We start from the raw sequence: 22,743 nt of genomic DNA, 5'->3' as shown, positions 1-22,743 counted from the left end.
TGAGTTGGCTTCAGTGCTGACACCTCCTGGCCATCGCGTGACAGGAGTGATGAGAAAGGAGGAAGAGTGAAAGATACATCAGTCTGGGAGGCCAGACTGGTGGGGACACTGTCGGCAGAAATCAGCAAGTCAGGAGAAGGCGAAGAGATGCCCCTGAGACACTGTAGGACTTTTGCATCGTGGAGATAGTCAAGCAGGCTTTTGGAAAAGTCTGGAAGGAGGTTCTGGCAAGAAATGTTGACTTTTTGCATTTCCTGGTAGTAGTCGAGGGTGAGATATGGTGAGTTCTTCAATGAAGACAGTGAAGAGTGTATCGTGGGAGTATTCAGCACGGAGAGTAAGGAGAGCATCATGGGAATATCCAGGGGAGAGAGGGAGCAGAGAGTTTTAGGAACCAGGCTAGGCGTGCTCATAGCCACGGCTTGTTTACATATCAGGGCTGTCGGGGCTGCAGAGCACAGAGGAAGAGTGGGCTTAGCCAGAGTGAAGGGGAGACGAGGCCAGGAGGAGAAAGGTGAGCATCTCACGGCAGTAATCCTAGCGTCAGTGATGGGCTGGACAAGCTTAACTGCTTCCTTGGAATGTTCCGTGTGGTTTTCCTCCTTAGTGGAGAAGATAGATATGACAAGGAGTGTGAACTGCTCGTGTCTCTAATTATTTTCTCTCTTCAGTCCTGGGACTTCCACACAAGACAGTCCTAGTGCCCTGGTGTGTTTTTTTTTTAGCTATTGATCATTACTGATAGTTTTGAGAAACTGGTTTATCTTTACCAGAGTCTAGTTTCAGAAATTAGTGTTGGGTAGATGTAATAATGTTTAATAGCTGGGATTTTATACTCAGATTTCAAGAGTATATTCTTTGGAAAGAATTTTCACATTATAGAATTAAAAAAAATTATAAGCAGCACTGGTTAGTTTTTAAAAGACACCAGCAAGAATAAAGTGATAACTTGTTAACTTGTAAAGTTAGTGTGTTACGTGCTCTCAAAATACTTCTGGAGAAGCACAAAGAATGTTGAAGGGGACAGTGAACTCCGTGCCTTTTGTGTAACTGATGCGCAATAAATACCTGCTTAGTAAGTGCTGAGAGAAGGCAGAGAACCGGACACACCTACAGGACTGGACTGAAGTGCAGCCCATGCCGCGCACCAGTCAGGTGACCTTGGGGGCACTTGTTAACTTCTTTAGTCTTTATTCCTCCATGTGAAGGTGGAGAAGGGCTTCCTGCTCCCAGCACTGTGGGGGTAACGTGAGAGGCTGTCTAGGAACCATCTGCACAGAGCCTGGCGTGCGATGGTCACTCAGTACTGGAGGCCGTTGCTTCTCTGTCTTTGGCTGCGGTGGGCATGGCCATGGTCATTATTTTTGCTATTTTGTGGTTGTTCAATCGCTCAGTCATGTTCCAACTCTTTGCGACCCCATGGGCTGCAGCACACCAGGCTTCCCTGTCTATCACCAACTCCTGGAACTTGCTCAAACTCACGTCCTTTGAGTTGGTGATGCCATCCAACCATGTCATCCTCTTTCAGGGGACTTCTCTTCCTGCCTTCAAGCTTTCCCAGCATCAGGGTCTTTTCCAGTGAGTCAGTACTTCGCATCTGGTGGCTAAAGTATTTTTGCTATAGTTTTTACAAAATAATCCTCTTTTTGAAGAGACCAGGACGTTAGTTTGTCAAGTCTGATGGACTATGAGTAAATGTCTAGGAAAAGGCAAGATTCTGTGAAACTGTTTTATATTCTGTTTGGAATTTTGCTTTATATCTTAAGATTTAACGTGTCAGAACTCAGAAGGACGGGTTTTAAAGGTCAGTGAGTATGTTAAAAGACAACTGTGACGCATTACATCTAACCTCTCACCCCAGACTAAACTTGGGAACTTGAGTCTTATCTGAGTCTGATTAATCTTTGTCCCTGCATTCAGAGATAAAGGCCCCAAATGCACAGCTTAGATGATACCAGGGGAAGGCCATGTGGCAAGCCCAGGTCTCTGGCTGAGAGTGTGTTACCCTCCCTCTTGCCATAAAGGTGGGCTCTCCTTCCTGATGTCCCTCATTTCAGACTGTGCTGCAGAGCTGCTAGAGTCACTGTCTTTAAGTGTTGGGAGCCTCACCTGATACACCAGATATGTAAAATGGGTGCATTTTTCTTTTTCAGTCTATTCAAGCATTATCAAACACTCAGACATTACCAAGCACCAAGTATTAATATTTCCCAGATACTGTTTCAGGTTCCAGGGAAAATGTAACAGGGATCAAGATTCTTCTGCTAGGCAAGCCAGATCCTAGTCTTCAGTTATCTGGCATAATTTCAGAAGTGTTTTAAGTTACCAGAGTAGGAAAAGACAGAAAAAGTGTTTTGGGTGAATGTTCTCATTATTAGATGAGGAAACCAAGGTCTCACAGTCAGTGTGTGGAAGGGCCAGCCTGAGTGCCCCACCCCCAACCTGTCCATCACTCACATCTACCTGGCAGCCATTCATCTGTCACCACCAAGATGTTCACCAGATCCATGTATCACCTAGTTGGCATTTTTCTTTAAATTAGTTCCTCCTTTTAAATTAATTTGCATCACTACTATAAATTGAAAATATTCATAAAAATCAACACAAAAAAACAGTGTTATTAAATAGCTAGGTACTGTTCCCTGCAGGAGGCTCAGGGGTTAGATAGCTATTTAATAACCACCCTGAGTTTCTTTTTGACCTAAGCAAGGTGGGAAAAGAACTGAAAACAAAGATGACTTTCTCAGGTTGAATGGGAGTGTCGCCTGGTGTCAGATAGCCTGAGCACTCTGCTGCCTGGAGTCATCTTGTGAGCGTCTGCTGCGTGAGCCCTGTGCTTAGCGACACCCCATGTTCTACCCATTAGTTGATGTTCCGTCATTGGTGATTCCAGGCTCATAAGGCTTCAGTTTTTCTGTGCGCAGCTTCCCCTTTGGGCACATAGAGCTTCCTGTGAACAAACCCCAGCAGGGTAGGCAGCTGCCTTTTTTGTTGATGTTTAATTTTTTTTCTAGGCAGCTGCCTTTTTAAAGACAAGTCCTTTGTCAGATGAAAGATGTCATAGAGGTAGGAATAATAGCCAGACCTGTATAGACACCTCAGAAAACATTAGTGTCTTCACTCAGGGCCTGGCTGTATTTGACCTCATCAGGGAAAGTGCGCAGGATTCTCTGTAATAAGTCCAAGACCTGTTAAATTGATGCTGCTCTGCAAAATCTCCTTAGCAAAGACTTTATTCTACCATTGAATGCAGAATGGAGCCAGATCGAACCTTCCCCCAAACTGACTGTGACATCTGTAGCAGGCACTGATGAATGCCGTGAGGTTTGTTTGTTTGTTTGTTTTAATGAGGTTTCTTTTTGATGATCATGCCTTCAGGTTGGGGCTCCCATCTCCAGTGTCAGAGTTGGTGACATAATATGGCTTTGGGCATAAAATGTTCTAATTCCTAGTCTAAAAGAGCATCATGTAATTAACTTCCTGCGGCTCAGGAATCAGAATTCATGGTGACTCTCAGCACTCTTATGTGATGAAGAAAAGTCCTCTTGAATCTGACAGCCCCCATCTTCATCAACTGTTTTGTGACCCACAGTCTTCAAGCAGATCTGTAAAATTCCCTTCACTCTGCCATAAATTTGCTTACCCCTTGACAGTGAGGCCTTTTTAACATCATAAATTGTACCCAGCATTAAATAGGTGACTCCTCTTGGGTGTTTTGTAATTATTGAAAGAGAAAATAGTCAACATCATTGGGGATGGCTGTCCCTAAAACAAACAGGATTGAACCCACTTTGTAACTTTGACTGTTATTAATTCATTTGTACCTTATTTGAGTCCTGTGCTATTCTAGGCACTGAGAACACCCATGTAGCATTATTCCTATCCTCAAGGAGCTCTGGTTCTAGGAAGAGAACGAGGCCAGTGAGTGCTATAAGTGGGCTTGAAAAAGCTGTTTACAGTGACTGAGAAACTGAGGGGAGGGTTGAACCAGAGACACAGACAGTGCTGGTGCCACTGAGAAGGCAGCAGCTTTCATTGCTGTGGACTCGGGGCTGTCCCCAGATAGAGTGTGTGTGGAACTGGAAGGACTATCTGCAGATGCCTCTGCCTCCCGCTCTGGACTAAGGAGCTTGTTTCACCAAGCTTCTCACAAGAGACCAAACATCTAAATGGAGACATCACATCTTCATGAAGAAATCTGGAGCGATGAATGTGGTTATTTAACAGCAAAGATGTTACAAAATCTGAGGAAAGGCCACACACACACACACACACACACACACAAAATGGTCAGAGAGTGTGGAGTTAGGAGCAAAGAGAGTGGGTCCAAGTCAGTAATCTGTTACTCAGCCTCTCTGTGCCTTTGTTGCCTCAGCCTATTCAGTTCAGTTCAGGTCAGTCACTCAGTCGTGTCCAACTCTTTGTGACCCCATGAATTGCAGCACGCCAGGCCTCCCTGTCCATCACCAACTCCTGGAGTTTACCCACACTCATGTCCGTCAAGTTGGTGATACCATCTAGCCATCTCATCCTCTGTCGTCCCCTTCTCCTGCTGCCCCCAGTCCCTCCCAGCATCAGAGTCTTTTCCAATGAGTCAACTCTTCACATGAGGTGGCCAAAGTTTTGGAGTTTCAGCCTCAACACTTAGGATGGACTGGTTGGATCTCCTTGCAGTCCAAGGGACTCTCAAGAGTCTTCTCCAACACCACAGTTCAAAAGCATCAATTCTTCAGCGCTCAGCTTTCTTCACAGTCCAACTCTCACATCCATACATGACCACTGGAAAAACCATAACCTTGACTAGACAGGCCTTGGTTGGCAAAGTAATGTCTCTGCTTTTGAATATGCTATCTAGGTTGGTCATAACTTTCCTTCCAAGGAGTAGATGCTTCCAAGGAGCATCTTTTAATTTCATGGCTGCAATCACCATCTGCAGTGATTTTTAATAGTGGATAAAGCTCTCACCATGCCTGTTTGATATACTGTGTCAAGGGTTAGCAAATTACAACCTGAGGCCTGTTTTTTACAATAAAATCTTACTGGGATATGGTCATACTCATTCATTTCATGTTGTACGGCTGCTGTCTCACGGCAAAGGCAGCTTGAGTAATTATGACAGAGACCTATGACCCACAACGCTGAACTATGTATCATCTGCCTTTTACAGAAGAAGTTGGCTGACCCCCACACTCAGTGGTCTTGAGGTCATACTGTGCCATCATGAAATCGTTATACAATTGAAGTACACATCAGTTGATAGAGGTGTATGGGGCAGAGCTCTCTGTTTCACAGGAGATATAAAGGAGACCATGATTTGCTAGATGTGTGCTTTTTCTTGAAGAAGAGTCCTTTTTATGTTAGTGAGATGCACACTTAACACAAGTAACTGAGTCCTCAGGTGACAAAGGGCCACACCTGACCACAGATCCTAGCAGGCGTTGTCTTCTCTATTGGGGAGGATGACGGAACTTGAAATACTTTTTAAATTCTATGGAAAATAAACCATGTTGTTCATGAGACAGAACTGGGTGGGGATCTCTAATTGACAGGTGACTTCTAGAGCCCATGGAAATGGGTCAGGCCCCAGTCTGGATGCTGGGGATACAATCCCTGCCCTCCTGGGGCTCCCATTCTAGCCTGCACACGTGTCCTCCAAGTCTTTGGGAGGACATCAGAAAGTGCACTGGAAGCTCTGATGTTGACGTGTTCCCTCCTAAATTTTTATTGTGTATTACTTATTTTTGAATAGCCCATATATGAATAGGGCTTCCCTGGTGGCTCAGACAGTAAAAAATCTGCATGCAATGCAGGAGACCCAGGTTTGATCCCTGGGTTGAGAAGATCCCCTGGAGAAAGTATTGGCACCCCACTCCAGTAATCTTGCCTGAAGAATCCCATGGACAGAGGAGCTTGGCGGGCACAGTCCATGGGGTCACAAAGAGTCGGACACAACTGAGCAACTAACACTTCACTTCAGGCATGTACATGATAACCAAAAGATTTTAAAAGGTTGACTGTGAAAAGCAAGTTTCCCTCTATCCCTGACTCCCAGCTGCCTGATTCCCCCCCTCAGATGCAACTGCTGTTACTGGTTTCATGTATACCTTCCAGTGATATTCTATATATAGATAGGCATTCATGTGCACGTGTGTTATTTTTATTTCTTTCTCTCTCTCTCTGTCTTTCAGGTCTTCTATCCATCTCTAACTTTTAATTTTTAAAAACTGCAAACCTAATAGGAAAGTTGAAGGTTACAGTTGGGTTCACCAGTACATTTCACCACCTTTACTTTATTTCTCCCTTCTCTACACACACACACACACAAACACATATATACATTTTTTCTTCCTCAACTTTTAAAAGTGAGTAGCAGATATTACTATGTTTTATCCCTTAATATTTTCTTCAGCAAATGCTATGAACAAGGATGTTTTCTTACATATAAACATAACCACAACTTCATCACTGCAGTCACTGATCTAATAATATTGTCTAATAACCAGTCCTTACTCCAATTTCCCCAATTGTTCTTAAAATTTCCTTCATAGCTTAAAAAAATATCCAGGATCATCTCAAGGATTCCTCATTACGTACACTTTTTTCCTCCTGATGCTTCTCTTCATTCTGGGTCATTCACTTCTCACTTCCACCTTGCTTCTTCACCATGTCTCCTGAGATAGAGTTCCAGTACTGTCTCTCTTTTCAGCCCCTCTAGGTATAAGCCAGACCTAAAGAGCAGGATGGATCTTGACGTGGTTAATATGTTTGTGATCGCGGGCGGGACGCTGGCCCTTCCGATCCTGGCATTCGTAGCCTCATTTCTCCTGTGGCCTTCAGCCCTGATAAGAATCTATTACTGGTAAGTTCATTTTACAGTTCAAAATTTTCAAGGGTATCATGATCACACTGCTTTCTTTGCTTTGTGGTTGTGACTGTTCAACATTTATCATGAAATATTCCGGACGTGGGGGCTTCCCAGGTGGCGCTAGTGGTAAGGACCCTCCCTGCAATGCAGGAAACATAAGAGACATGGGTTTGATCCTGGGTTGGAAGGATCCCCTGGAGGAGAAAATGGCAGCCTACTCCAGTATTCTTGCCTGGAAAATCCCATAAACAGAGGAGCCTGACAGGCTACAATCCATGGGGTCGCAGAGTCGGACGTGACTGAGTGGCTGAGCACTCATTTCAAACTTGCAGAAAAGTTGAAAGGTGTCCTTTTTGGAATGTTGGGAATGTTCCTGAAGAATTGTTACTGGTAGCTTCTCACCAGGTAAATTCTTCCAGGATTCCAATGGTGTCTTTGCTCAGGAGACCACTCTCTCTCCTGAAGTCACTGATTCTGTGTGCATTTGTAGGAAGGCATTTGGTTTTTCTTGGTCATTGGATTCTGATCCAGTGATGTTTTGACAGGTACAGTGATAGTCACTGAAAAATGAGTTAGAAACACCAGAATCACGAACATGGCTTGGGTAGGACAGAATGTTTTTTGATTTGTCTAAAAGTGTTCATTAGTAAAGTGACAGGAAAAAAAGTTTCCAAAACTTCTGTCATTCTTAAATCATTTTCACGCTTCTTGCCGTGTGCTTCTTGCACACCACCTCTAGTTTTCTTTTGTGTTTTCTTTAGAGTAAATGACTTTAAAACAAAATCTTACATTAATTTCTGAGTGACATAAATATCACTACCTTTAGTGGAAAGCTTGCCATCCTTGCCACAAACAATAAATTAATATAAAAAGTAAAAATGAGCACAATGCTTTACACTCTGTTCATGAATTCTAGCCTAGATACCATTGCCTGCCAAGGACTGACTCCTTTCTCTTTGTTACAAAAGCTGAGAGATGTGAGAGCTGCAGAGCTTTTCTCCTTTGATAAAAGCAGGTTTATGGTTGAAAAGAGAGAGAATTTCTCATGACATGCTTCAGTAACTTTTCATGCCACAGTCCATTTACTAGAGAAAATCACCCCTCACACGGCCATGAATTCATCCCATGATGACGGAAGTACTCAAATCAACCTGGTTCTTCTCTGTGCCATAGGGAAGCGTACTGAGATTTAACCAGGACTTCTGGAACATAGGGCTACCTTCTGAGCCCCTAAGGAAGAAGGCAGGGAAACTGTGCTTCTGCCCTTTATCCGCCCTCCCATCTGGCTCCCTTTTGTTTCATTAGAGTGTGGAATTTTCCGCCTGCCAGCCAGGCTCTGATCCTTGAAAAGAAGCTAATTGAACAGAAGGGAGCTTTCATCTTTCACACTCTTTTGTGGGGAGGTGATGACTCCTTTAGTGGGTTACCTAAGACCCACCTCTGTGTTGATGAAGCTAAGACTCTGGCTGCTTAGAGGCCATTGCCTTTGCAGCACTCCAGCACAGCAGGAGTGCTGTGGGGCCAAGACGCCTATGGGACCCCTGACGTGGAGAGACCAGAGTGGTGTGCCCCCCTCAGTCCTGCAGAGGCACCGTGGACCTACACACACAAATTCCATTTTTCTTAAGTCAAAGTGAAGCAGAGAGCGCAGCTCCGTGATGTGTCCCATAACCGTGGAGGTGGCTGCAAACAGAGATGTGATTGTCCCACCCAAAGGCTTTTTCTACCAACCACACATGGAAACCAGCCTCTGTGCTGCACAGTCCCCCACCCCCAAGTTCCTCAGGCCATCATGGAGAGAGCTTTAGGACTGTTAGAATAATTTAGATGCTTGATCTTTCAAGAGAAAATTAATGTCATTGCAAATAATTGACTTTTTTGAGTTAAAACTCGTGGTTTAGACTTCACCATTTTAAAGCATACATTTAATTGGTTTTTATATATTCACAGTATTGTGAATTGCCACCATCTAATTGAGAACATTCTCATCTCCCCTCACAAGAACCCCCATACCTGTTAACAGGTACTCCCTGTTTTCTCTCTTCATCCCTTGGCAACTAGTAATCTGTCTCTTTGGGTTTTCCTGTTGGTGACATTTTTGTGTTTGGCTTCTTGCACTTTTCAAGGCTCACCCGTGCTGCAGCATGTATCTGTACTTCATTCATTGTGATGACTGAATAGTGGTCCATGGTGTGGTTTACACTGCATGTGATTCATCCAAATGGACATTTGTGTTGGTTCCACTTTTTGGCTATTATGAAGAATGCCTCATCACATAGAATTCACTTTTATTAACAAGTGAAGTTCAGTGAAGTGAAAGTCACTCAGTCGTGATCGACTCTTTGTGACCTCATGGACTATACAGTCCATGGAATTCTCCAGGCCAGAATACTAGAGTGGGTAGCTTTTCCCTTCTCCAGGGGATCTTCCCAACCCAGGGATCAAACCCAGGTCTCCCGTATTGCAGGCAGATTCTATTAACAAGTAATACCACCGAAATTCAGAGGGGCCCCACAGAGAACACTCAGCCCTTTATTTCACCCCACAGACGCATGTGACTGTAAAGCCTGCCCCGGCCTGTCACTCCACTCAGAGCTGTAGCTGGAGGATGAACACAATGCTCTTTATTTCATGAACTCAGCCACACAGGCTAAGAAGAAACCCCAGTTGGCTGTCGGGTGAAAATCCTGGAAATCCTTGCGGATTATGCCGGGTAGTGTTGTGGCATGGGGGCTGTGATTATAGTATTAGAACCTGTAATACCACTGCAGAGAGCTGCCCAGATTCTTGTGAGTGGCTCCCCCGACCCCACCGAGACGCACAGCCTATCTCCTTCAAGTCACCTCACCGTGAGTGACCCTGACATAGTGATTGTCATAGGATGAGCAGCTTTGTGTCAGTCCCCATGTCCCTTAACCACAGCTACTCCTCCAAAGGCCTTCAGCCACTCAGCTGCCCGTGACAGCCGCCTGTAGGCTCCCCCTGCAGACCTGGCCTAGTTTAGTTAATTTTCAGGATCGCAGCATGAACAGGAACAGCAGGCAGCGCGGGTAACTGCTGTTGTTGCTGCTTAGTCGCTCAGTCGTGTCCGAGTCTTTGTGACCCCCTGGACTGTGGCCTGCCAGGCTCCTCTGTGCATGGGGTTTTCCAGGCAAGAATACTGGAGTGGGTTGCCATGCCCTCCTCCAGGGGATCTTCCCTACCCATGGATCGAATACGGTCTCCTGTGACTCCTTCATTGCAGGTGGACTCTTTACTGCTGAGCCACCAGAGGAGCCCGCAGAGGTAGCTGGGCATCCCAAAGACTCTGAGCCTCCCTGCTGAGCAAGCATGCGGGTGTGAGGAGGGCCTCTCAGGTTCCCTCTGTCCCTGGACTTCCCTGTGGGTCTCCTGAGCTCCTTGGGGCTCAGCAGCAGTGTCCCCAGTGGGCCACAGCCAGTCTTGGCAACAGCTCTCTCTGGGTCTAAGTGTCCCTGGAGGGTGGCTGGCACAGTCCCACAGTGATGGGGACTGTGGTTGCTCCTTCAGGAGGCACCACGTGCTTGGCCGAGAGAGTCCACAGAGAGCCATGCTGAGGATGCCGTCGCCACTGTGGGTGACATCAGGGGCCACTCTGGTTTTCATTGTATAAACTGTCAACACTGTTCACGGGATGAAAAAACTAACATTTTAAAAGATTTTTGTTTTCCCAAAGAAACTCAGTTGTGCAATCAAGAAATCATATACTTAAGAAAGAAGCGGATAAGAATTAGAAAAAAAGAAATAAACTGATGTTTCAGATGATTTGATTGTATACATTGAAAGTCTGAAATAATAATGATATCTGTGGATTATTTATTAGAATTAAAAAGTGAATTTGGCAAGATTGCTAAATACAAGATAAGTTAACAGGGATTTCCCTGGCAGTCCAGTGGTTAAGACTCTGTGCTTCCACTGCAGAGGACATGGGTTTGATCCCTGGTCCAGGAACTAATATTCCACATGCTATACAGTGGGATTAAAAATAAATTTAAGAATGAATAAATAAATAAAGATATTTCAGGACTCTTGGCTTGAGATAAAGAAAGTCCAAAATCTTGCATTAGTCAACATGGCGAAGTATTTTAAAAAATCAGTTTTATTCTTATTTCATAGCAACAAACAAATAGAACATTTAAAGTCTTTTACTGATACCATTTACCATAAGGAAAGAAATAGTGCTATATTTTACAACATGAATGATCCTTACAAACATAATATCAAGTGGAAGTAGTCAAATACAAATAACTTACTGTATGATAAAGTCCTATAGCATGTAAAACCCTCTTGTTTGAAGGGGAGCTAGTGGTCACCTTTAGGAGGTAAAGCATCTGTGATGCTGGCTGTAGTCTAGACCCTGATCTGGGCAGCAGATGGTGGGCTCATCCACTTTGTGCAGATTCATCAGGCTGTACACTTATAATATGTGTGCCTTTCTATATTCTTTATACTTCTGTGGAAAGTTACTCTAAAAAACAACAGTGAAGAATGTGGAGAAATTGGGTCCCTCATATTTTGCTAGTGGGAATGGGAAATGATGCAGGCATTTTGGAATACAATCTGGGAATTCCTCAAAAGGTTAAAAAAGGTTGTTTTTTTTTTTTAAAAAAGCTGCTATATGGCCCAGAAATTCTACTCTTAGGTGAATTGAAAACACTCAGGAGAACAGAAAACATATATCCACAGGAAAACTGATATATGTATGTTCATAATGGCATTATCCCTAAGAGCTGAGAGGTGGAAACAACTGTCTGTCAACAGATAAATGGATAAACAAATGTGACCTATCCGTACAATGGAATATTATTTAGCCTGAAAAAGGAATGAAATACTTTTGATTTCTCCATCAAATATGAATGAGAGTCTTGCTAGGTAGAGTATTCATGGTTGTATATTCTTCCCTTTGATCACTTTAAATATATCACACCCTTCTGGCTTGTAGAGTTTCTATTGAGAAATCAAAAACTTTCCAGAAAAGCAACAGTTAAGAGAATTCAGCGCCACCAAACCAGCTTTATTAAAAATGCTAAAGGAACTTCTCTAGGCAGGAAGAGAAGGAAAAGACCTACACAAAATAAACCCAGAACAATTAAGAAAATGGCAATAGGATCATACACATTGATAGTTACCTTATCAGTTCAGTCCAGTTCAGTCGTTCAGTCCAGTTCAGTCGTTCAGTCATGTCTGACTCTTTGCAACCCCATGAACCACAGCACGCCAGGCCTCCCTGTCCATCACCAACTCCTGGAGCCTACCCAAACTCATGTCCATCGAGTCGGTGATGCCATCCAACCATCTCATCCTCTGTCGTCCCCTTCTCCTGCTGCCCTCAATCTTTCCTAGCATCAGGATCTTTTCAAATGAATCAGCTCTTCGCATAAGGTGGCCAAAGTATTGGAGTTTCAGCTTCAGCATCAGTCCTTCCAATGAACACCCAGGACTGATCTCCTTTAGGATGGACTGGTTGGATCTCCTTGCAGTCCAAGGGACTCTCAAGAGTCTTCTCCAACACCACAGTTCAAGAGCATCAGTTCTTCGGTGCTCAGCTTTCTTTATAGTCCAACTCTTACATCCACACATGACTACTGGGAAAACGATGGCCTTGACTAGATGGACCTTTGTTCGCAAAGTAATGTCTCTGCTTTTTAATATGCTGTCTGCTGCTGCTAAGTCGCTTCAATCATGTCTGACTCTGTGCGACCCCATAGACGGCAGCCCACCAAGCTCCTCCGTCCCTGGGATTCTCCAGGCAAGAACACTGGAGTGGGTTGCCATTTCCTTCTCCAATGCATGAAAGTGAAAAGTGAAGGTGAAGTCCCTCAGTCGTGTCCGACTCTTTGTGACCCCACGGACTGGAGCCTACCAGGCTCCTCCGTCCATGGGATTTTCCAAGCAAGAGTACTGGAGTGGAATGCCATCGCCTTCTCCGAATATGCTGTCTAGGTTGGTCATAACTTTCCTTCCAAGGAGTAAGCTTATGTGTAAACACATTAAATGCACCAACTAAAAGATGTAGACTGGCTGGGCAGGTGAAAACCTGTGTACATATGCACTTCTACTTAACAGACCACTCTACTTAACCCCCCAAATTGTATGTAAGTATTTTATATAGTTAGGTTAACCATGTTTCCATTATGGCTTGCAACTGTAATTATCTTTTATTTTTTGTCTGGCTATTGATTGTGAAAACTGAGCATCTTTTACTATTGTGGATATATAACTGTTATTTGCTTAATCCCATTGTATCATGATGGGTCAACAGAAAATGACAGAATTCTGTATCAGTTACTACCATTTAATAGAAAATCCTGTAATCATTTTTTAAAATAATAAAAAAAAAAGGAATGAAGTACTGATACGTTCTATAATGGATGAACTTGAAAACATGTTAAGTAAAATATATCAGACACAAAAGGCCACATATTGAATAGACCTATTTATAGAAAATGTGTAGAATCCATAGAGACTCCGAGCTGGTGGATGCCCGGAGGCGCAAGGGGAGGGAGATGGGAAGTGAGTGATAATGGGTATGGATTTCTTTCTCTTTTTTTATTGTTGTAAAATATACACAATACAAAATTTACCATTTTAACTGCTTTTTAAGTGGGTAGTTGAGTTTCTTTTTGACGGAAATGTTCCAGGATTAATGGTGATGGTTGTATAACTTTATGAACACTAAAAACTATCCGTTGTACCATTTAAAAGGGTGAATTTTAGGGTATATAAACTGCATCTCTATAAAAAGAAATGACTATTCAACATCCTTGTTATTAGGGAACATGCAAATCAAAACCTCAGTGATACCTTACACACACATTAGGATAGGTGTTAGTTTAAAAAAAAATGAAAAATAGCAAGTTTTGGTGAGTATGTAGAGAAGTTGGAACCCTTGCGCTTTGCTGGTAGAAATGTAAAGTGGTATAACTACCATGCAGAAGTTTAGGGGTTCCTCGGAAAGTTTAACACAGAATTACTCTCTGTGTGTGCGTGCGCGCACTCAGTCATGTCCAGTTGCTTGCAACCTCATGGACTGCAGCCCGCCAGGCTCCTCTGTCCTCAGGATTTCCCAGGCAAGAATACTGGAGAGGGTTGCCGTTTCCTTCTCTAGGAGATGTTCCCAACCCAGGGATCGAACCTGGATCTCCTGGCTTGCAGGCAGATTCTCCTACACCACTGAGCCACTGAGGGAGCACCATCAGAATTACTGTATGATCCAACTACTCTACTTCTGGGTATATACATCAAAGTATTGAAAGCAAGGACTCAAACAGATCCTTATTTACCAATGTACATAGCAGTGTTATTCATAATTGCCAACAGAATGGAAATAATCCAAATGTCCATCAACCGATAAATGATAAACAAGATGTGTTATATACATACAGTGGGATATTATTCAACCTTACAAAGCAAAAAAATTCTGATGTAGTGCAGAAAACGGATGAACTTTGAAAGCATTATGCTAAGTGAAATAATCCAGTCACCAAAGAACAGATATTATATGATTCCACTTATATGGCTGTCATATGTGTTACAAAATTTTCCATGTTTTTCCCTTGAATTTTGGCAAATGGTATATTTGAAGAATAGAATCTTTTTTATATAATACTGAAAGTGCCATTTATTGGCTACTTCCTGTGTGTTGGGCATTGAGCAAAACTGTAACGGCTTATCTCATTAAAAAAAATTTTTATTATCTCTTTTAGTCTTAACCATGTCCTCAGTAGAATGCAATAGTTTTCCATATTGTAGATGAGGAAATTGAGTTTCATGATCATATAGCCAAAAAATGAATGAGCTGGGATATAAATGAGTGAACAAATTCATGTTACCATGTCATGACTTAGAACTTTGAAATATGCATATTTTGTCATAAAGAGAGCTGTTAAGCTAGCCAGTTTTATTGTATCTTTAATGTTTTGAGTAGGCAACATATTCATTGAAAAAGTACTAAAAAGAACATGATAAATCTCCCTCCCACCATTATTCCCTCTCCACCTACCTGTCAAGAGTATTTCATACCTCCGCTCCAGATACTCATCTTAATAGCATCTTGTATATGATCCCACGCTTTTTGTATGCAAGTACAAGTAACTATAAATATTTATCTTCCTCTCCCTCTCCCTTTATTTTATACAAAGGGGTTAAAGCTGATCCACTTAGGCTATTTGCTATTGCATATCTTGGCTACCTCTTTGGTACGAAGTATACCACAAAGTCAATCTCTGATTGAATTAATTATCTTGCATCTTGGAGGATTCTTCATATAGAGTGTTCAATTTCTTTAGATGGTAATTTCATATTGAAATCATTTCCAGGCCAAACTCCAGCACTGCCAAGTCTTATGTAACCCAGAGAAGCTGGGCTTTCAACCAACTGCCATATGTTGTAAGGAGTAAAACCAGAGAACAGATGAGATAATTCTTAAGAAACAAGTTCTTACTCCCAAAGTCTGTAGGAAAAATAAATTTGGAGTGCAAGGCAGAGGAGGGCATATGACTTCTATTGAGATTATGTACCATAGTGGAAATAATGTCTCTGCAAAATCAAATGTGTGTTACCATAAATTCTGCATCACAATGAAAATCCACACTTTTTTGTGGTTTAATTTTTTGTCAATTAAAATCCACTTCTTGAGAACAATCAGCTTCTTTGAAATCACAGTATCACTAAATATGAGAAAGATTCTGTTTGGCCAGCCCTGGTCTGTAAGTGATTCCCTGGACCCAGGAAAGGGACCAAGTTTCCAGAGCCCTGAAGACAAGGGATAACACCCCAAAATATGGCCTCATCTTCCACTCCACATTCATTGGCCAGGCAGCCATCAAAAGCAAAGGCCACATCTCCCAATACCTGGGAGACAAATACTGTATCACCTTATAAACTGATTGCTTCTCTGAGGTGCCCTCAGCTGTATTTCTGGAGAAACTTCAAGAGCAAGTTGAGGAGCAGCTGTCCTTCTATGAGACTGAAGAGGTGCCCTGCAGGAATCTGGATGTTGTGATAGAGACAATTGTTCAGGCAGAGGAAGCTGATGCTGAGATTACTAGGGAGCTGGAGAAGCAGGAGAAGAAATGCTTGAAGAAGAAAAAGAAGGGCTGGTTACAGTTCCCCTCACATATTTGGAAAACTGCAGCAATGCTCAGGAGGAGTGCCAGCAGACGAGCGCAAGACCGAAAAAGAAGAAAGTGGAAGCCTCAGGAGGCCCGTCGGGAGACTACAATGGAGGAGTCATCTGTGTCTTTCTCCAAACCCAAGGAAAAGAAATCCTCTTCCAAGGAGGAGCTGGTTAGTAGTGATCTTGAAGAGACAGCTGGTGGTGGAAGTCTTCCAAGAGGAAGAGATCTTTCCCAATAGAGGAACCAGTTAGTGACCCTGAAGGGTCAGGAAACAAGAGTATCCCCAAGAAAAAGGGGGAGATTCTCCTCCAGGGAGGAACTGTAACCAGTGGACCTGAAGAGGCTGCTGCCAGCAAGAGCATCAGCTGCAAGGGATGAGAAAGTTCCTAAGAGCTGTCCCAGGAAGACTAGAATGGATGTTTCACCGAAAGGTCAGGCCCATGGAGCTGTTTCACAACCCATCCCCTGTGTCCCAGTGAAAACAAATTTCCAAGAGTAGATAAATAAATAAGGCTAAGACTCAAATGCAGAGATTTTGGTTGAAATCAGCTTGCTCAGATAGAATCACAAACAGGCAAATGTGTTTCTCACAGAGAGGCAGTCACTGGAATCACTCAAGGCGACAGCTGTGAGGTGTGTGGAGTCCTGAGACAACAAGGAATTCAGACATCTCCCGGTCAGTCTCCGGTTGTCCTCTCTTCCCATGCAGGGATGTGTGGGTGTGGAGTAACCCCTCCACCAGCAATGGCAGCCTTGATGACAGAGTCTGATTACTCATCTCCACAAATAAATAGCAAGTTGCAGGTGGCAAGAGGGCACACACTTTATCTTTAAGTCTTTTGATGCATTTCCTACCAATTAAAGTATCTCTGTGGTAAGGTCTTCCAGGCCAGCTGCACTGCGCCCTGCGGCACTCAGGCCCGCAAGTCCACGGCTGCTCGGCCCAGATTTCAGGCATCAGTGAACATGGCCCACCAGGAGCTGCCAGCCAGCTCTCCGCAAGGGGAAACCAACTTTGTCTTGGCCTCTCCAGAGTCCTTCCCAGCCCTACCACCAGCTGTTTTGAATTCTCCTGAAACTCAACTGAGCCCTACCACCAGCCTTCTTTGCCCTGCGATTCAAACTACTAAAAATACTTATTAACAGAGGGTTATTGCATGTCATGCTTCTTAAGAAAATGTCCCCTTTTCCCTTTCTGATAGTGTGCTTAGAAACATTTATACCAGAATATTCACGTAAGGTACTTTCTGGAATGGCCTGACTTAGTGGTCCTCAAGGGTGACTGTGTAGAGGACGAGGGCTGGGAGAATCGTTGCTCTTACTTCGAAGTAAAGCTGTACAGAGTCCGCCTCCCGAAGCTGGTTCTCTGGCGCTCGCTGACTTTGATTTTGCCTGTGTTTTCCGTCCCCAGGTACTGGCGGAGGACGCTGGGCATGCAGGTCCGCTATGTGCGCCACGGAGACTATCAGTTCTGCTACTCCTTCCGCGGCAGGCCTGGCCACAAACCTTCCATCCTTATGCTCCACGGGTTCTCTGCCCACAAGGACATGTGGCTCAGCATGGTCAAGGTGGGGTGCTAGAGCCCTCCCTCCTCAGTGGGTGTCACTCAGTAAAAAAAAAAGAAGAGAGGGGGTTCTACTTGAATATGATGTCATCAGGAGTGGTAGAAAGCAGAGGGAACCTGGTATAATGGCTCAAAGCACCCTAAACTAGTGTAGTGTATTATTCAGATCCTTTTATCAGACAGAACTTACTGAGCTGATGTTATTTATGAAATCAGTGCCTCACCAACGATTTCACCTTATGACTATTTCTTTGGAAAGTTTCTGATACTCTGCTTCATATTCGGACTGTCATGACTATCAAAGGCCAGGTTTTGAAAAGTCATTTCTGTATACTCCAGGCTTCCCCTCTTCTTCCCTTTTCTGCTTCTCCTTCTCTCTCCCCATCTCCTCTTCCTCTCTTCCTTCCATTTCTGCTTTCTCTTTTCCTTAGCCCTTTAGAGAAGCAGTCTTGATCTGACAGCTTTCTGGGATGGTTTCTCAAATCACTCACTTTCTGTCCTGGTTTATTTGGTTGTGTCAGCTTGCTTTAGTTGGTAAAAGTGAACAGCTGGTAAAGATAGGGGCTGGGAGAGGTCTGGCAGAGAAGGACCCCAGGCTCCCACCTCAAGCAGGACCTGACTAATCCCAAGCATGCTCTACATTAGGACGAAAAGGCTCACACATCCCCTAGTTTCTTATTTCCAGAGTTCAGTATGAGGACAGTCATTGTGCTTTAATGAACCTCTGACTTCCTCTTCATCTTTCATATAACTGGTTAGTTGTTTATTGATAGCTGATATATCTCAAATTCCTGGTTAAATGTGGCATATATTTAAATGGAAGAAGGTGTTTAGGATAAAAATACCTAAGGAATTAGATCCTAATGTAAAAAAAAAAAGAGTGAAGATCATAGGGCGATCATATATGATTCTTAGGAGAAGTGTTACTCTTGTGGGCTCTGGAGCTGACCGGGGCTCTGGGAGAACAGAGTCACCCAGTGTATTAATGGTTGCAAGTTGGTGGCTGCGAGACTGGGATAAGCATAGGAGGGATGAGGGAAAGAAGGAAGTAGGGCCTGCCAACTGGTGTCAGGAAAGAGCGAAGGATGCAAGCTGCTCCCCGACCTCTGCTCTCCCCTTTCCAGTCATCCCGAGGCCTCTCACATTAGACTGTGGGGGCTTCTGCTCTCTGGAAGGCTCCTGGCAGTGTTTATTCATGTCAGATGTTGCTAGGGGAAGACACGGAATGGTTTAGGTTCCTTCCTCCCCAGCGGGGAGGCTGTCCAGGTCACTTGGTAAGTTGGGGGAGCCTCCCCAGAAACATGGGCAGACATGTTCTGACACCACATTCTGACTCTCTGGGCCTGTGTGTCCGCAGTTCCTCCCGAAGAACCTGCACCTGGTCTGCGTGGACATGCCAGGGCATGAGGGCACCACCCGCTCCTCACTGGATGACCTGTCCATAGATGGGCAAGTCAAGAGGATACACCAGGTAAGCAGGGAGGCTCCACCAAAAAACTGCCCAGGTGGGTCTTGCCCACTGTTGCATCCTCAAGTCTGAAGAACAGTCAACATGGGTTCTGTTTCGACTCATATTTGCAAACAAAATGGCAGCAGCCGAGTGGCGTCCTCAGCCAGCTGTAGAGGGCCAGGGGTTATTGCTGACTTCTTTCAACGTATTATAGCTGTTTCTGGAGAAATACAGTCTCACTTTCTCAACTCTTCAAAAAGGGAGTTTAGAATTCCTCAAGACCATTTATTTTTTTAGAGTGTATTTTTTTGGTTACCAGCTGCTTGATGACGGTAACAGCATGTCTGCCTAGTTGTGGAGGATGGGGAGGGTGATCTTTTCATTTTGTTCTGATTTAGTATCTTTCTTCAGCCCTGTGTGACTGAGCTTTCAAAGTCATGGGGCTCATGAACCATTTCAAAATTTAATGGTTCATACTCTTCAGGTTGACATTAAATATTTTCTCCGTTCAAGGATATTTATTTAATGTCTGCCCCTCTCCTCTCTTTAAGCTGTGTATTATTTGGAAGCAAGGAACCTTGTTTCTTTGACCTTTTGCTGTAACCTGAGCAGCTGACCATGGTTGCTTGTACATAATAGATACCCAATAAATATTTTTTAGATTAATGGGTAGATGTAGGGGATAGTTGGTTGAATGGTTGGATAGAGGGAAAGTTGGATGGATGGTTGGATGAATGGTCAAATGGTTGAATAGATGAATGGATAGATAGTTATATGAATGGATGTTTGGATGGTTGAATAGATGGATGGGTGGATAGCTGTATGAATGGATGGGTGAATAGTTGGGTAGACAGATGGATAGATAGTTACATTAATGGATGTTTAGATGGATTGGAAGCGCTGTAAATTATAGCCAGTCAGCAAACTATGGCCTGTGGGCTTCATTTGATCTGCCACTAAGCTGTTTATTGGAAGACAGCCACAGTCACCCGTTTACATGTTGTCTTTAGCTGCTTTTGTGCTACAGCAGGAGAGTTGAATAGTTGCAGCAGAGATAATAGGCACACAGAGCATAAAATATTTACTCTTGGGATCTTTATTTTAAAAATTCGCTGGCTCATGAATTTGAGGGATCTTTGATGATTTTATACTTACAAACGACCCCTCAATAACCTATGTGAGGTAAAGAAAAGTACATGCATATAACAGGGCTCATCTTGATAATCTAGTAGATTTCAGATCCCCTTTCGTCAATAGCCCTTTTCTGCTTGTCCCCATAGGAAGTACAAAAGTTTTCAACTCTGGAATCCCCATTGTCATTGTCCACAGTTGTATAACCAAGCCCCTTTCTCATTTCCCTGTCTAGTTTGTAGAATGCCTCAAGCTGAACAAAAAGCCCTTCCACCTGGTAGGCACCTCCATGGGCGGCCACGTGGCTGGGGTGTATGCTGCTTACTACCCGTCAGATGTCTGCAGCCTGTCCCTTGTGTGCCCTGCTGGTGAGTTGTAAGACTCAGATCACCTTGTGAGTGATGTGGACGCAGCGGGACCTGAATCTCTGAAGAAGTCAATGGCGGTTTCTGCTGTGACTGTCTTTTTAGAATCATCTTTTTGACAATATTGTAGAGATACTAAAAAAAGATTGCCTTAGTGGTACAATCAAGCAATAGTTACATAACCATAATTATAACTATATTGAGCTTTAAAATATAGAGCCAGCTTTGTCCCACAAAGAATCAGAGGTGGTTATTTAAAAAGTGTATAAAACTTCACAGCATGTAAATACTTTGAAGTATAATGATAATATTAACGTCTAACATTTATTGAATTTTTATGAGCTAAACTCTTTATATGGATTTAATCCTTGCCATAACCTTGTGAGGTGAAAATACTGTTATTATGTGTCTTTCTTTTTTGGCTGAAAACTCAGAGATCTTTTTCATTGCAAGATTTTTTTTTTAAATCAACCAACTTTGGTGTCTGATCTTAAATGCGTTCATGTCTACTTGAGCTGTAACATGTCCTCAGAAATTATGATCTGAAGTTGGATTTTTTAGAAAAATTTTTAAAATATGGAGCACTTCATGAATTTGAATGTCATCCTTGCACAAGAGCTGTGCTGATCTGAATCTGTATTGTTCCAGTTTTAGCATATATGCTACTGAGACTAAGACTAAAATTGGATTTAAAACTTACATACATATATATGTATATAAATCTTCATGCTTGAATTTATAGCATGTTAGTAAGAAAGATGTTTCTCTCTTTTTCCTTCTCTTGCTTCTCTCTTCATCCCTGGTAATTTACTGGAGTATGGTTTACACATAGTAAATTGTCCAGATTTTCAGTACCTATCTCAGTGGCTTTTTACATATGTAATTATTATCCAGATAAGGATAGTATGCCCATTTTATAGGTGCACATTATGTTAGTGCTGGAGCCAGGATAGGAACTGGCCCTAAGCTATCTGACTCCAGAACCCAAGCTGTGGCTTTTGGAGAAGTCCTTTCATATTCACTACCTCTTTTGTGTGACTCATATCCATTACCTTTACCCACTAGAACCCGACCATGAACTGAACTTGTGCACCTTCTACTGAAACTTAACTAGATTTATCTTTGAAACCTTTCAACTCATTCAGAAAGTTAAGTTTTCAGGTCTGTTAAGCTCGTTGAAATTGAAGGCAGGTTCCCAAAGGGTTTTCCTTTTCCCAAGCGCTGTGTCTGAGCTCATTTGATCTTATAATGATACAGTCTAAGAACTGGAGGGGACTTACCAAGTGGTCCAGGGGTTAAGACTCTGTGCTCCCAAAGCAGAGGGCGTGGGTTCAATCCCTGGTTGGGAAACTAAGACCCCGTATGTTGCACAACTCAGCCAAGAAAACACGAAGAATTGGAGGCCCTCTGGAATGTTATTAGATTTTAAATCACTTATGGAAGGTCAGCTCTAACTGACTAACTGATTTTTTTGAGTGTATATTCATTTGCCCAGAGAAGAGTTTTATAGCTGAGTTTCCATTAGAAAGTTAGAATTGAATTTGTTTGTATGCAAAAATGAAAAGATACACTTTTTTTTTTACTTTGAAATAATTTTAAATTTATAGAAATGTTGCGAAGATAGTACCCTTTACCCAGTTCTCTCCTTTAACAGCTCACATAGCTCAGCAAATTTGTCACAACCAGGAAACCAACATGGGTGTATTACTATTAACTAAAATCAGGCTTTATTTAGATTTCATTAGTTTTTCTACAATTGTCCTTTTCTGTTGCAGGATCCAATTCAGGATATACCACATGCCATTTAGTTTAGGATTATTTTTAAAGCAAAAAGAAATAGATCATGTAATCTGTCCATGGCATCATGAGAGCTGCTGGGTACGCACGTTAGATTTAGAGGAGTTGCTGAATATAGGAGATTTATGAATTTCTGTAGCACAGTGTGGCTTCCACTGCCTCTCTTTCTAAGCTCTAGCTCTTCAGCTAAGTTAAACACCTAGAAACTTGCTCAGTGTTGGAAATGAAATTAGTTTTATGCCCCTTCATACACCAGCTTGTGTAAACTCTCGTGTCCTGCGTCAGGTGATAGAAAATAATGGTGAGTCTCAAGGCTCTCACGGCTCAGGATTGCCTAATGGTCCCCTGGAGGAAGAGGGACTGTGTATAGAGGGCAGTCCTGCCCTCCTGCCCCAACGTGTGGGACAGCTCCAAAGGGGACTCACTCTCACTGC

At 43.1% G+C, this 22,743-nt stretch overlaps 1 protein-coding gene, 1 non-coding gene and 1 pseudogene across 8 annotated transcripts in view; 1 reads left to right on the top strand and 2 right to left on the bottom strand.

Annotated features, from left to right (window-relative positions):
• Positions 1-22,743, top strand: part of ABHD6 (abhydrolase domain containing 6, acylglycerol lipase) — a 101,947-nt gene that overhangs the window by 68,987 nt on the left and 10,217 nt on the right. For all 7 annotated transcript variants that reach the window (XM_069560558.1, XM_069560557.1, XM_069560552.1 and 4 more), the window contains 4 exons: positions 6,707-6,859; positions 17,414-17,570; positions 18,924-19,037; positions 20,383-20,515. In XM_069560558.1, the coding sequence (XP_069416659.1) occupies positions 6,741-6,859; positions 17,414-17,570; positions 18,924-19,037; positions 20,383-20,515 (523 nt within the window). In that variant the 5' untranslated portion in view covers positions 6,707-6,740. The remainder of the gene's footprint in view (positions 1-6,706; positions 6,860-17,413; positions 17,571-18,923; positions 19,038-20,382; positions 20,516-22,743) is intronic.
• Positions 16,613-17,166, bottom strand: LOC138424776 (histone H2A.Z-like; annotated as a pseudogene).
• LOC138424949 (U6 spliceosomal RNA) lies at positions 21,083-21,187 on the bottom strand. The gene has a single exon (XR_011251044.1). It is a non-coding gene; the product is annotated as a U6 spliceosomal RNA (small nuclear RNA).

This window comes from Ovis canadensis, chromosome 19 (genome assembly GCF_042477335.2).
Source record: "Ovis canadensis isolate MfBH-ARS-UI-01 breed Bighorn chromosome 19, ARS-UI_OviCan_v2, whole genome shotgun sequence".
Lineage (NCBI taxonomy): Eukaryota > Metazoa > Chordata > Mammalia > Artiodactyla > Bovidae > Ovis > Ovis canadensis.
The sequence above is the reverse complement of the archived record's forward strand: the minus strand, read 5'-3'. Positions and strand labels throughout refer to the sequence as shown.